Raw genomic sequence first — 16,607 nt, forward strand, 5'->3', positions numbered from 1 at the left:
CTGACACCCATGACCTAATTCCAAAAGGAAGTGAGCTATTTGACCTTTCAAAGTAAGATTTCGCCTGAAACACTGCTCTTAAAAAAAACATCTCCTCCTACACCGTTTATTGTATCGGCTTTAAAGACGCACACATGCCACCTCAACTGCTGCTAAACATATCTTCTGTATAACTTTATCAACGGTTTGGGAATGGGAAGAATTTGTTCGAGGAGTTAAATCTCCACTAAAACTGGTAGGTCTCGGGCAGACCCAGAGCACACTGGAGGGATTATATATCCCATCTGGTTTGGGAATGCCTCAGGATCCCCCAGAAAGAAGCTGGAAAGTGTTGCTGAGAACAACGTCTGTACTTTGCTCAGCTTGCTGCCCCTGTGACCCAGACCCAGATAGGAAGATAAAAAATGGATGGATGGACGGACGGACGGGTGGATGGATGAATAAATGGATGGATGGATGGAAAATGTTAACCAGGCTTCTAATAAACTTTTTACAAGAGGTAATTACAATAGTCAAATTTTATGCAATGGAAACTGCCTCACTTATACTCCTCAATGTTACTTTGTGTTAGTTTCACTTGTGTTATTTTTAACAGTTATTTTTTAACAGGACATTTCTTTAGGACTGAACTAAAATTCAGATACATTTGCACTGGAAGAAAGGCTGTGGTCTTTCTTTCCCCTCTCTGCCAAGTCAGTCTGATCTAACACAGATATACCAAAAAACAGAAGGAGAAAAAAATAAGGTAGATAGTAGGGGAAGAAATCTGATTACTGATGTGCTGCATGCACTTTACTACAGTGCATGAAAACACATTCTCCAATTACATGCATTACCTGGGTTATTTCAGTAACACCACGCTTTAGTCAAAATTCAAACTACTAGTGGAAAAAATCTCTGAAAATGCAAAATGGGGAAAAGGAGCTAGCCATATAAGATATCGAACCATGACACCAAGTGCAATCAGAATTAATGTGCAGAGGCATTTTGGATTCAATTGGATGGAAAAAAACATGGATAAAGGTTATGTATCTGCAGTTTTACTTACTGTAAGACTGCCTTTCCAAGAGAGTGCTGGCTACATACCTGGTGACAAGCACGGCAGTGTCCACTGGCGGAATGTCATCTCTTCCACCAGGAATGTGGTTGGTACCAAGGTACCGTGCCCCAAACTCTTGATACTGCCAATGACAGAAGCTCTCCAGAGATCTTTCTCCATGATGGCCCACCTTTAGCTTTTCCTGAAGAGCAAATACAGAGCAGATCACCTCTCTTAGTACTATGTCTCCTTTTGCTTTAACCCTCCTTTTAATGATCCATGCTGTTTGAACACATTCTCAAATAGGTTCAACAGTTCAAATTGATAACATTTTATCATGGCTTGTCAAAAAAATTCAGAAAGAAGAAATATAACACACACTACATTTAACAATTCTTTGATACACATTACATGTTGACAATTGTTTCTTTAATTATATAAACATAATACAGGAACTTTTAACTTTCTGTAAATAGTCTTATATCTTGGTGTATTTTATAAGAGTAAATATTAGATGAGCAACAAGCTACCTGAGCAGTTGACCCACCTCCTGTCAGTAAACAGGTTCCAAACAGCATGTTAGCAGCTCTCTGAGGCTGTACTTAGACACAGCTTTGTTCTCAGCTAAATGCTGTTGGGATTCACTGGACCATAGATGATTTGTCATTTGTTAAAATCTGAACTGGACATGTGAAGGTTTCTCCTCTTGATTTAATGCTGTTTACTGAGTTATTGTTGTGATTGTTTGCAGTTAGATTATTGGTTAGTTGGCTTTGGCAATGCTAAGTGAGGTTGGTCTGTTAATGCTGTTCTCAGACAGAGTCTTGCACGCAACTAAACATCCTCTGCACAAATCCAGGCCATTTGAAACACATTATCACATTCACATAGACTCAGTTTCAAATTTGCTTTCAACAGAACTACACCCAAAAAGGCAACTTAATGTCCCGCTTCTTTTCCTTTGTCTTTGTCCTGACCACACGGTCAGATAGACACCTCCCCCGATCTGAAGCCAGCTTTGATTCTGCCATTGTGTAGTTCTCTGTTGTCAGCCATTTTGTTTTGTAGGCCAAACGGCCCTTTGATTACCACACCCACCTTTGTTTCTCTCTCTCTCTCTCTCTCTCTCTCTCTCTCTCTCTCTCTCTCTCTCGCACACACTTACACACCAAGCTTGTATATAGTTAGCTAGTTAGAATTTGTGTGTTTTGGTTTTGCTTTGCTTCCTTTATGAATAAATCTATATTTTTGGAATCATACCCGTTGTCTGTTTAATGTTGCACAAAAGTGAATGAATAGTCAACCTCTGCTGTGTCAAGAACTCCGAAATCCTTCAGTCTTTGCTATTAAATTTGGTTATTGTTATTAATTTAAGTATTAATCAAAAATTTGGTTATATTTTAGGGAACTTCATGAGACTGATATCTTTAACTGGCTATCATTTTTCCCTTTTCAGAAATGGTGCCCCACGAGGTGATTTAATGTAAATTAAGTCACATTATTAATTTAATTATTAATTATTTCAGATAGCCAATTTGATACTTTAATTGGAGATCTATTACAAGGTCAGGCCCATGTTAAGGCTTAAGTCCCAACAAATGGTGCCGCCATGTAAAACATAGCATTGGTGCCTAGATCACAACAAATAGTATCCCCTCTTCTACAGTATCACCAGTAGATTCCCTACATTTTTGGTGCCTCCGTATGATGCCCAGTATTGTTTCCAACATTTATGGTGTTCCCCGTGAGGCCTAATATTATAATTTACAACATTAATGGCCATGTGAGGCCCAGAATTTGTCCAACAATGCTAACATGCTAATGCTAAGCAGCCACAGTGTTTTAACATGCATATATTTAGCACTAACAAATTTAACAAATAGCACTTAACACAAAGTGCAGCTGAGGATGACGAGAATGCCGTTAGTTTTGTGGGTTTTTGGTCATAAACCAAAGTACTGAAAAAAAATGAAATTTTGATCAGATGATGGCTCAAAGGAAAGTTAAGGAACCACTGAAGATCTTACAGTTCATCCTGAGGGGGACAAAAATGTCTGAATCAAATACAGTATCAAGTTAATCCATCTATTAGTTTTCAAGATGTTTAATTGAAAGCCAAAAATGTCAATCTCATGGTGCTAGATGGAAAGTCAGGGGATCATCTGAGTTGTTACAATGCATTCTCTGTGTGCATCCTCAATTTCACCTACTAAGTCGCATCAGCAGAGTTCTCCAACGGTACCAGAGCAGCTGTCATGCCCAGCTTTGGCTATTTGTAGGGCCCACATCACTAATTCATCACATTCCTCAGTAAAATCTCAATCATCATCATTATTAAACATCAGAAATATGATCAATTCATAGTGCTCATGTTGAAACACACCTTATATCACCTACAGCTGTCTCAACAAAAACTGTGTGTATGCCTGGTCTGAGATTTGTGTGAGGTGTGAACATTCTCACTGCACACTTTCTTTCTAAACACCAGGTTTTGTGTGGGAATAGGCATACACACGGTTTTGTGCACACCCATTTTAGTTTATTAATCTGGTCCAAGGTATGTTTGTAACCAAAATTTTAACAACTTAAATGTGGAAATTAGTCAAATTAATAATAGGAGGATTAAATTCATACTGTTTGCATGGGTAACATAAGGATCAAGGCTTATAAGAGAATAAAAGGTGATAAGATAGATGCCACAACCATCTATGTTCCCTATGTCACTGCATTGCAAAAGTGACTGCAATAGAAAAAAAAGGATTTGTACAGTTCACTAACCTTTTAGAAACTTTTGCATCCCTGGGGACCAAAATTTTTGCACTATTTCAAATGTAACTTTAAAAATAAAATTAGGAATCAAATGTTGGTAAGTGTTAATTGCAGATTATATTATAAAAACAGGAAGACGGGAATCTCTTTTCTGAGGGGCATAACCTTCCTCACACACAAACAAGCAAGCATGGAGACACACACAGACACACACACACACACAGACACACACACACACACACACACACACACACACACACACACACACACAGGGTGCGGCTAGCATTTTGCAGCTGACAGTCAGGTTGTTAGGGTCGACACATAGCTAAAGAGGGGCCAAAAAAGGTGAAAAGTCAGACTTACTGGCCGGCTGTGAAGCAACACCAGCTTGGTGACACGAATGTTGATCCTGACTCCCAGACTCTGGTGGTGGAACATGTTGTAGACCTGCAAGAGACAAAGCGACACCAGCAGAAAACAAAATGTGTGAAGGACAGAAAAATGAGCAGAGTTGTATCAAGTGATTTCTTATGGTTCTGTTTTATGTTGATATTCTAAATGAGACACAAGCCACAGACACTATGTAATTTTGGTTTTCTGTTTAACCAGTAAGCCGTTACTTCAGAGCACTTGTTCGACACAAATGCCTCCCTCTGGCTATAGGCCTCAGTGTCAGGGAGGCTGGTTATCTTGTGTGGTTATGCCATCAAGTCTGAAACAGCTGAAGCAGAGTGAGCCAAGAAAGGAAAGAAGGCAGCAACATGCACACCCTTTCTCACACATACAGTATACACTGCATGCAGTGACACATAACCACCCAAGCCATGTAAGCTCAGATGGGCATCTACCAAATTGCCTTCAAAAGAAGAACAGAAACTGTATTTGACTGACTGAAAAAAGACAAAGTAAATTATATTGCTGCCTGCAAAGCTACTCCCAAGATGTGTGTTACAATCATACTGGTCTCATACTGGAAGACCACTAAAATGATTAGTACAATATCAATAATTCTAAGAACGCATATTGTGTTCCTTTTCAGGTTTATACTTTTATTTCTGGTTTCCACTATTACATGTTTACATGCTTTGACCCATCTGGCACTGGACATCAACATGACATTAGAAAGACGTCGGACTCTTACACTGGACTTTAAATTTTGATTGGAATGTAAACTGGGTTGACTATATTTTAATTGTCTAATAATATTAGAATTTCATGTTGTGTGGATGTCAATATTTTGATATTTTGCAGACTTACGGTTTTGTTCTCCATATCTTACAACCTAATGTCATTATTCTACGTCAAGATGATGTTGCCATGAGACACGTGAAAGACTTTGGTGACTTAGCAGAACAACTTAAAAACAACAAAACATCAACGTCATCTGTCGTAAATATTCTAACCTACATTTAGCCAAATATCAATTGGCTAAAGGCGGAGGCGCAGCGCACCTGCGCTTCGCCAACTGGGTGTGGCCAGGCGGATTTTGCAAGTTTGGCACACCGTGCGCACTGACGCAGCTACTCCTCTTTCCCACCTCCGTCCCTCCTACCTGTGCATCATATGTGCCCCTCTCTTTGCCCTTAAATGCGCCGCGCGGAGGCATAATGAGAGTTTACTCAATTCGCCATGGCAAAAGAGGGCAGCAGCGTCAGACAGCCAAACTTCTCCCAGGAGGAAACTGATGTTTTGGTCCGGGAGGTCCAAGCTCGCAGTGTCCAAATATACAGAACTGCGAGCAGACCTCCACGGGCTGATGATGCAAAGGTAGCCTGGGAGGAGGTCACCACAATTGTAAATCAATGTTGCGTTTCTCTCATGCACTCTCTCTTTCTCTCTCGCAGTCTCACTCTGTTTCTTTTCTTTTGACTTTTCTAAGATGACAGATGCTGAATATATACTCCCTATCTGATGCTGTGGCTGTTTGTGGTTGGCTGAGAGGGATGTGAACTAGTTTGCAGCTGTGTTAATCAAATCAGGTTGGGTTTCCATTACGCGTGCCAAACGGTGCCAATCCCATTTGATCTGACATCAGATGTGACGGGACAGTCAATATAGAGATACATTTATGTGCTGATTGCAGATAGTTGCATTGAATAGTGGTTTTTGTGGGTATTTATTGCATCGTTAATGTGCCTGACATTCTGGAGATCTGCCTGTGAGGTTTTGGTGACATGTGCGAACTGTCCGCGGTCAGCCAAACTTCCACTTACACCGGCTGTGCTCCGCCTGCTAGACCTGGTTTCAGCTGGTGAGCTGTTAGCGCACCTTCGGCGAAGCCTTTTGGCACGAAACTGTCACTGCGCCAAGCTGGATCTGTCGACACCTCCCCCTGCTGCGCCGCCACACCCATCTCACCGCACCTCGGTCTGCCAAACTACCAAACTGAGCGCGCCTCGGGTTGCGCTGCTCAAAACTAGCTCTGCGCGGGGTGCGCCACCCTGCGCCGCGCCGGGAAACTAGAGGCCCTTGTCTCTCCAAGGCCCTCCTCCCAAAAAGCCCAGTCCGCTCTGACTGATCGTTCTTTCCAGTCTTCCAGAAGCATGCAAGGAGGAGGCATCTCAAAGTAAGGCAGAGAAGAACCTCAATGACAGACAGGAAATGATGCAAGAGATGTTGACGTTGGCAAAATAAATCCCATAGGCTTTTCAGACAGGAAATGTTACAAGGGCGAAGCAGCAGGCCAAAGGCGAGTTTCAGGCTAATGGCCTCTGATTACATCCATGGCTCCAACTTAACAGTAAAATAAGCTGGTGATGTTACAATATAAAAACTTTAAGTTGCAACTCATGTTTATTATACAGCAGGAAGAGAAAAAGAATAGAGCATGGAGACAAGGGAGAAGAGAGGAAAAACCAAGCAAGAGACTACAGACCAGCAGTGGAAGACATATTAAGATATTTTACTTAAAGAGGCAACAGATAGGATTCAGGTTTTTTTTTTAGCTTGGCGCCACCTAGCGACCAAGCCCGGTTCTAGGCAGGCACATATGAGGGGGCAGTCACAAATGTGAAGGGGGCATCATGCTCCAGCACATTTTTGCCATAGGTAGAGCTGACAAATAAAGGTCACTCACTCAGTCACTCAGTCACTCAGTCACTCACTCGCAGGATGTGGGGACGCTGTGTGAGTGCCCTATAGAGGGTGTCAAAGCACCATGGTCTCAAATGTGCTCACCGCTTGTTTTGTTGTTGATAACAGTGTTTTCTACATGGAATTGGGTTGTTGTTAGCTGTGTGTCCAACCCCCAACCTAAAGAAATGGATTGCACTTTGTCAGGCCTCTACCCTGAGACCTGTCCAACTTGGGTGTCCCACCTGAAGACTAAGCTCCTGCTGGTATAGCTCTTAGGGTCACTGAGGCACTCAAACCCCCTGACCACAATAAGGTGGCAATCCCTCAGGGAGGAAAACTGAAAAATAAAATAAACAAAAAATTAAATAAAAATTAAGAAAAAATAAAATAAAAATATCCTTCATCCAGGCACAACCAACATCTTAATATGTATCTTATTGGCCATTAGGCATCTAGACATATGAAATAAATTTGAACCTAATAATTACAATAACCTCACTATAGCCAGTATTTTAACGGAACTAACAAACACAACAGATATAGGCTAGAGCAGAACATTTTATATCTTTTTGTTTTGTTTTGTTTTTTGTCATTTTTTTTGTTAGCAATTTAACAGATTTCTCTTCACTCTCCTTTGAGCTGCTGAAAGCTGCAGGAGTGAAAAGTTAATAAAAGCTTCGTAAAAATCGCTGTGATTATCAAAAAACAGCGTGCAGAACTAGAGGGTGGGCGGGGCTTTATGTAGGGGTCTGGCACACACAGGGCATTTGTCCTCAGTATGTGACATGCAGCAGGCACTCATCTCTCGCTGTGCTTGTGTGATTGAAGAAACGTTCGCACTGACAGGCTCACTCTCTATGCTCACACTTTGTTGTTAACTATATATTAAGTATCTCACGACACGAGACGCTACAACGAGTTTAACGGAGCTTCACTTCACTGCTGCATTCTGCCTCACAGAGACTGAGAAACCTGACGCCGATGCATCTTGGCTCATTTGCATACTAAATAGTGATTGGGTGTTTACGGGGGGGAGGGTCTCTGCCGACTGCAGACAGTAACGTTAGATCACACACAGCCGGCACACAGCATGGAGTGGAGTGGAGACAGATGAGAAAACTTTTCAGTTTTGTGCCTTTTTCGGCGGATTTGATTTGAGGGGGCAAGACATTTGTTTAAGGGGGCATTGCCCCCTCTTGCCCCTGCGTAGAACCGGCCTCGCTAGCGACAGCAGTATTGCTCGCACTGTCGCAACGACCAAATTGACCGTGGGGATCAGAGATAATCAATAAAATGTAGGCTGTAAAGCCACCAGTATACCTCTATGTATATGTAGAATGAAAAGGTGTGTGGACACTCTGCTAAATAAATGAGTAAAGAGACCGAGCAACAATTATCAGATGTATCTGAAGAAATAACAAATAATAATGCAAATAATTATACCAGAATGCACAGTACCAGAACAAACAACTCACAGTAAATTATACCAATATGTACAGTATCAGTACAAACAACAGTAGACACATAAGGGATAATGTATAGTGAGCCGGTGACGTTGAAAAATAACAGTTATTTTTCAACTGTCACTGGCTCACTATACAGATACATTATCCCGCTTAGAACATGGCTGCGGAGGCTGCCCTCAAATTTATGGCCAGTGACCGACATGATCTCCCTGCTCTCCAGGCCAGCTTGGGAGAGCTGTGTGGACTAACGTTAACTGATTTTGATGCTCCTCAGTCTAAGGCCGTTGCTATGGCATCCCTAGCAACAGAGCAGCAGAGCAGCGGTGATACCTCAAGAAATAAACACCGCAGAATTTTGTTGATTGACCAGTCAGAATCAAATATTTAAGAGTGCTATGTTCTAGTGGAATTATACCAATATGCACATGTAGGCAGTCCCTATTCTAGAATAGACGGTACCGTATGGAAACGATGCGGCCGGTTGGAGCTCAAACTGAATGGGAAACAAAGTCCAGTGTTCACTTAGCTGGGCGTAACTTAGCTGGGCGATGTCCATTGATAGCTGCCTCCGTGATAAGAGAACATAAGGAAGGGAGGGAGGTATCACTGTCCGAAGCCTGCCGTAGAATGGCAACGAGGATGTCAGCCGACCAACACTCGCTACCTTGTCTCTGGTTGCGGCAATTTGCGATGCTGGCCAGCTAGGAATTAACTAGCAGCCAGTACAGTACAGTCCTCTTTCGTCTAGCTAACATTTAGCCGTGTTACTTATTGATCCACTAAAAAGAAAACTAGCTGGACATCGGTTTTGAAGCCTCTTTGGTCACGGAGCTCCCTCCATCTCTTGAACGCCTGACTGAGGTTTACTCTTGTTTTTCCTCTTCTTTTATCACTCTCCTTTTTGCTCTTCTTTGCCTCCTCAGACAGATGAGCTAGTTTTCTTTTGCTAGGCCGTTTTTCACTTGTTTCCAAACTTTTGTCCATCTGCCATTGTACTTTTGACTCAACTATCTCATGCCCAACCCCTCATAAGGACCAGCTCCAGTCCCTGATTGGCTGACCAACCAGTTTTGCAATACATGACACGTTTCCTGTCACAAAGCAGATTTTTTCCACTTAATTTTGGCACCAGTGGCAGAAGCTTATTATAAAGATTGCAAAGCCACTAAGTAACCTATGTAAATGCTAGTCTGATTTTACTGTGGCCACTACCCTGTGCAACCCACATTATTTTCATAATGATATATTTAGGAAAAGATGCTATCTGTTGCCTCTTTAAGTAAAAGTAGTAATACAACAGTATAGAAATACTTTGTTACAAGTAAAAGCCCTGCGGTCAAAATCTAAAACTACAAAATATGAGCACCAAAATATATTTGAAGAACAAACAGACAGCTCCTGTGTTCGCCATTGTGAAAATACGGAACAGGGAATAAAGTGGCCTTTTTGAGCATTAAAGACAGTTTTTATTGGTTAATTCAAGTCATGTAAGTCATGTAAGACTGACCATCTGTCAGCCTGTTTTGTAATTTATTACAGGTGAGTCAAAACTGATTCTTTTTTTCTTCTTAACGCAACTGAATTGCTAAAAGGATGCAATCTTTTATTTTGTATACTCTTTCATCCTGTTGCTTTTAAAAGCTGTTATTGTTTAGTCTTTTTCTGGATTAAACACTGCTCAGTTTTATTTCAGGAGATACTGTACATAAACATATAAATAAACAGATTAACTGTGTTACATTCAGACCCCCCCATGCCACACACAAGCCTGCCTCGGAATATGAGTGAGGGCAATATGACAAAAGCCATACCGGGTCAGACGTTGCCCAGATTAACAAGGTCTGCATCAGCTGTTGAGGGGCTAGGACATGTTCATGAGAAGTTGGCTACTGGAACAAGACAAACATGGACACGAGATGAGTATACAGAATTGATGGAATGCTACTACAACAGCAGGCCCAAGGAGAGAGGCTACATGCAACCCATGTGGGACCAATGGGTGAGTGGGAGACAAAACTCCACACTGACCAAGAAGTAGTTGGTGGCCTAATGCTCTAACATCAAGAGGAAGAAACTACTATGATAGCTGGAACTAGAGAGGCAGAAGGGGGACACTCCTGAACACCATGGAGATACTGAGCTAACCCCAGTAGGGGAGAGTAGTGCTAAACAACCTCATGATACCCCACCACCAGTCATGACACCTGCATCCACCAAGTTGAAGATGAAGATTGTGGACAGTCAATCCCCAGATAGGACTACCCTGGCTCACTAACAAAGTCCCACCAGAGGAGATGCTTGCAGATGTCAACACAGCTTTTCTCACTATCCCCACTGTCACAATCACAAAAAACCAATGACCTAGTGTATGCCATAGCAACAGTAATCCTGGACAACATGCAGAGAGTGCCCCCAGTGCAGGAGAAGGCTGGAGGCCAAGATCAAGGAAGTCTGGGGGGGACATTAGTCGGCTAACAGAAGTGCAGACTGGGGTCATTATAGACAGGTCCTGGATGAATAAGAAGTACAACAAGATGTCCATAAGTGAGCCTCTAGAGATTGCCAAAGAACAACTCACAGCTCTGGCTGCTAGGCTGAAGAGGTACACTAGAGATGCAGAGGCCAAGAGAATAAATTGCCTGTTCTCCAAAGATCCATCAAGGGTCAATCAATCAATCAATTTTATTTATAAAGCCCAATATCACAAATCACAATTTGCCTCACAGGGCCTTACAGCATACAACATCCCTCTGTCCTTTGGACCCTCACAGCGGATAAGGAAAAACTCCCCAAAAAAAACCCTTTAACGGGGGGAAAAAAAACGGTAGAAACCTCAGGAAGAGCAACTGAGGAGGGATCCCTCTTCCAGGATGGACAGACGTGCAATAGATGTCGTACAGAACAGATCAGCATAATAAATTAACAGTAATCCGTCTGACACAATGAGACAGAAAGAGAGAGAGAGAGAGAGATCCCAGCTGCAACGGAACAACAACACAAGGCCAAACCAACCCACAGCTGAGACTGAGTAATACTGCAAGGGCAACTGGAAGAAAGAGGCATCATACAACACTGATGCCAAGTGGCTAGTGGACCTATAAGCAGACTACAGCAACCTCCCAGAACAACAACAACCAGTCACCAAGGCACACATCCAACACTGAGTATCAGGCATGAAGAGCTGACACCACCAGAACCTGACTTGATCCACTCCTACTGGCTGAAAAAACGTGTTCGCCTGGAAGCACAAATGAGTGAGCTGCTGGCAGCCAGCAATCACCCAAACTGGCTATCACAAAGCAGGACAATACTGATCATGAAAGATCCCCCACAAGGGTGCAACACCTTCCAACTACCGGCCAATGACCTGTCTCTGCACAACATGGAAGCTCCTCTCAGGTAGCATAGCAGCTAAGCTGAGTAGACACATGAGTCCATACATAAGCAAAGCTCAGAGGGGAATTAGACACAACACCAGAGGGTAGAAGCACCAGCTACTGATTGACAGAGCAGTCATCCAAGACTCTAAGACTATACGCACCAACCTGAGCACTGCCTGGATTGACCAAAAGAGAGCCCACAACTCAGTGCCCCACGCATGGATACTGGAGTGCCTGGCACTTAAAGACAGCACACTGATAGCATTCACCAAGAACTCAATGGGGCTGTGGAAAACAACACTGGAAGCTAACTCAAAGGCCATAGCACAAGTCACCATCAAATGTGGCAAGTACAAAGGTGATGCGCTGTCCCCACTGCTGTTCTGCATAGGCCTGAACCCCTTCATCCAACTCAATACAAAGGGTGGCTACGGAAACTGGATCAACCTCACCCGGATCTACAGCAATGACATCAGAGTGTCATTTGGACTAGATAAGCGTGGTTGGATGATGTCAAAGAGAGGGAAGATAATCAGAACCAAGAGGGGTTGAACTACCAGAAGGCAGCTTTGCCGATGTTCAGGACAGCTGCAAATACCTTTGGGTCCTGCAGACAAATGGGAACCATGAGGAGGCTGTAAGAAAGTCAGCCACAGCCAAATACCTACAAAGAGTAAAAGCAGTTCCTGAAAAGTTGGCTGAATGGAACGAACAAGGTGCGAGCCATCAACACGTATGTCCTACCAGTCATCAGAGACCCCCTGGTATAATTAGCTGGCCAAAGGAGGAAATAGAGGCCACTGATATCGAGACATGGAAGCTTCTTACAATACATGGAGGGTTTCATCCCAAGTCCAGCACCTGTGACTGTACACTAAACATAGAGAGGGGGGCCGGGGACTGGTGAGCCTCAGAGCGACTGTCCAGGATGAAAGAACCAAGATCCAGGAATACATCAGGAAGTTGCCCCCCAAAGATGAGCTGCTAAGTGAATACATCAAGCAGCGGAAACCAGATAATGTAGAAGAGGAGGATGAACCATCATGAAAAGACAAGCCCCTGCACAAAATGTATCACTGACAGACTGAAGAAGTGGCCAACATCAAGAAATCCTACCAGTTTCTGGAAAAGGCTGGACTTAGAGTTAGCACAGAAGCACTAATCATCACAGCACAAGAACAGCCACTTAGTACAAGATAAATTGAAGCAGGGGTTTACTTCACCAGACAGGACCCCAGGTGCAGGCTGTGCAAAGATTCCTGAGACAGTTCAGCATATAAAGTTTATAAGTTTATAGTTTTTAAGTTTAAGTTTATTTACTTTATTAATCCCCCTGAGGGGAAATTCAATGTTTTCACTCTTGCTTGTCAATTACACACAGGTCCGAAAGACACACACATGCACAAACAGGACCTATACATGCACAAAGTGGAGAGATGTCAGAGTGAGGGGGCTGCCCTTGGTGAGGCGCCCCGAGCGGTTGGGGGGTTCGGTGCCTTGCTCAAGGGCACCTCGGCAGTGCCCAGGAGGTGAACTGGCACCTCTCCAGCCACCAGTCCACGCTCCACATTTTGGTCCGGACGGGGACTCGAACAGGCGACCCTCCGGTTCCCAACCCAAGTCCCTATGGACTGAGCTGGGCTGGAAGTCTCAAGGTCAGAATGGAAGACACCCTCTAAGGTGGTTGAGAATGACCGAGCTAAAATCTTGTGGGACTTCCAAATCCAGACTGACAAACTATTGATGGCTAACCAACCGGACATCATCTTGATTGACAAACAGAAGAAGGCAGTGACGACTTTAGTGATTCCAAGTGACAGCAACATCAGGAAGAAAACACAAGAAGCTTGAAAAATACCAAGGGCTGAAAGAGGAGCTAGAAAAGATGTGGGGAGTTAAGGCACCAACGTTATTTCCAGAGGGCTGAGATGATAATGTTTCTAGGATTCTTACCATGTTCATGACTGTCAGTAGGAACCTCTGTGCCGCCTCGGCACCGTGGTACTCCACCATGTCAGAGTCTGCCACCACCACTGTTTCCACAGTGTATGCTTCGTGCAGGCGAATGGAGTTTCTTTTCCCACGACCCTCCTCACCAACTTTTGACATCTTCTCCTTCTTCTTTCCTACCACAAAAAGGCCGACAGACAGACAGACATGAAGAACAATGTTATAAACACCACACTGGAGGTAAACGTTACACAGGTACTCATATTCTGACCTTTTAGAACCACATTCAAAGCAATATTTTGAGCTGAGTGAACCAATGTGTTAACACAATAGGGGTCCTGATGTGTTTTGGCAAAACAATTTTAACAACGCTCATCTTTTGCCACACCACAATGTGACACTATCTAGCAGTGAGACTGTCAACACAACTTGTAAACTCCTCTTTAATTAGACATTAATACAACTTCGAAGTCATGGATGTACCAGCCCCCTTGCATCATATTTCATTTCATTACCAATATCAGTCACATAATGCCCCCACCAATGCAGCCTGAACACCATCTAACTGTTAAATCCAGAGGTGGAGGAAGAATTTTCCCTATGTAAATGCAATACTCGGGAGTGCTGGCAGGAAACCAGCTGATGTGGCTGTCCCTTTCTGTGAAAGTTGGACCCTGCATGCAGGAGTGAGATGGCATATCCTTCATAGAGTGTGGGCATTGAAATTACTTTTTTCACATTCTGTACCACTTTGTGTGTCCACTATGTGGTGCTGGAGAACACACTGATTATATGCCATGTTGCTGTGAATGGTGCAACCCCACCATGCAAATTTCAGATAAATCAAAAGATAACTGTCTGACAAGTCTTAAGTCCTGTTGCCAGTAAGTGGCGCAATCACCATGACACCCAATGTGCATGTAGTTGGCTTCAGGCCTGGAACCTTATAAAACATGTGAAGTTTGGGGCAGACAGGACCATGTATGCTGGAGTCACAAACCACTTCCTGTTTGGTGGCAAAACATTTACATTTGACACCTCAATATGGTCACACAGACAAATACTCAAGCTTTAAGCAACTTTTGATGTCCAAGGTCTTTAGATAGAACAGACAAAATTTGAAGTCAATCAGATCAAATCTGTAGGAGGAGTTTGTTAAAATACGACCCTGGGAAAAGGCCAAAAATTGTACAAAAGTTGCAGAGTAAATTCAAAATGGCTGACTTCAAAAGACTTTTTGGTAACACTTTATATTAAGGTACTGTAATAAGCATTAATTAATGCTTAATAAGCACCAATTAACAGTTAATGAGCACTTATAAAACAGAATAAGATGTTTATTACCATTAATAAGACTATATAAGTATTAATTATAGCATAATTAACACAGTTTTACAGTATTAGGGCCACACTGAAGATAAAAAAATTTGGAGATTTCGAGAATAAAGTCATAATATTTCGAGAAAAAACTCGTAATATTCCAAGAATAAAGTCGTAACTGAGAAAAAGTCATAATATTATGAGAATAAAGTCGTAATTTAATGAGATAAAAGTCATAATATTATGAGAATAAAGTCGTAGTTTTTAAGGAAATAACCAACAACAAATAGAATGGGTGAGAGGATGAACCTGCTTGTGGCAGCTGCTCTTTGTCTCAGGTGTGTTGCCTCGACACACACATTTGGAGGCAGGTCCGGAGTGGGACTCATTTTCAGCCCTGGAGTTTCATGCCTCAGACCGGCCCACTTTAGATCACGACCTATTATAGCCTTACATGTTAAGTCTACAATAGTGCACTGTTCTCTAAAGCCTTGTAATTCAGTGTATTTTTCTAAAATATTTCCAATTCAGTTGCTTCACAATGTAGATTTATTTCAACATGAGTGCACATCTCCAACATTATTCTTTACAACACAACATCACATCACAATTTTTTTTTCTTCAATATGGCCCTAATACTCCGTCGTATATAAGACACTATAAGACCCTATCAGATTAAATTAATAAGGTGTTATTAATAGTTAATAATGATCCTTTGCAGCTACCGGATCTAAAGTGGGAACAGTGTCGTAAAGGTTAATAAATTATTAATATGCTCTCAGGGATCGAAACTAACAGTGTCCCGACGTCCCAGGGACTATAAAAATTGCTACTGGGACACAAAGATGATGTGTCTGGGACAATTCCGGGACAACATACAGAACCCGGGAAACATAGAACCTTTTTTGTGTAAGCAGGGAAGACAGAACCTTTTTTGCAGGGTTAAGTGGGGAACATAGAACTCGGGAAACATAGAACCCTGGAAACATAGATTCGACTTTTCTAATTTGTTTTGCTTGACTCCACAGATAAAACAGGGCCAGAGAACGCAATGTTAAAAAGGTTAAAAACACCCGTTAAAAAACTTAAAAAAACAAAACAAAAAAAAAACAGTGAGTCTGCTGCACTAAAAACATGGAAGATTCAATTCAATTCAATTTTATTTATAAAGCCCAATATCACAAATCACAATTTGCCTCACAGGGCTTTACAGCATACGACATCCCTCTGTCCTTATGACACTTGCAGCGGATAAGGAAAAACTCCCCAAAAAAACCCCTTTAACGGGGAAAAAACAAACGGTAGAAACCTCAGGAAGAGCAACTGAGGAGGGATCCCTCTTCCAGGATGGACAGACGTGCAATAGATGTCGTACGGAACAGATCAGCATAATAAATTAACAGCAATCCGTATGTCACAATGAGACAGAGAGAGAGAGAGAGAGAGAGAGAGAGAGAGAGAGAGAGAGAGAGAGAGAGAGAGAGATGCAGGTAATGACAGTAGCTTACAACAACATTACTGAAAGTAATACAATTATAGTTATAGTTCTGGCTACTGTGGTACAATATGTTGAAAGTATGTATTAATATCTGGCAGTATACATGTGTG

General features: G+C 42.4%; 1 protein-coding gene across 1 annotated transcript in view; it reads right to left on the reverse strand.

The window, feature by feature from the left end:
• Nucleotides 1-16,607, reverse strand: part of adamts17 (ADAM metallopeptidase with thrombospondin type 1 motif, 17) — a 487,878-nt gene that overhangs the window by 398,152 nt on the left and 73,119 nt on the right. The window contains exons 4-6 of the mRNA XM_050041105.1: nt 13,683-13,855; nt 4,172-4,255; nt 1,087-1,241 (exon numbers count right to left, since the gene is read on the reverse strand). Coding sequence (XP_049897062.1) covers nt 1,087-1,241; nt 4,172-4,255; nt 13,683-13,855 — 412 coding nt within the window. The remainder of the gene's footprint in view (nt 1-1,086; nt 1,242-4,171; nt 4,256-13,682; nt 13,856-16,607) is intronic.

This window comes from Epinephelus moara, chromosome 1 (assembly GCF_006386435.1).
Source record: "Epinephelus moara isolate mb chromosome 1, YSFRI_EMoa_1.0, whole genome shotgun sequence".
Classification (NCBI taxonomy): domain Eukaryota; kingdom Metazoa; phylum Chordata; class Actinopteri; order Perciformes; family Serranidae; genus Epinephelus; species Epinephelus moara.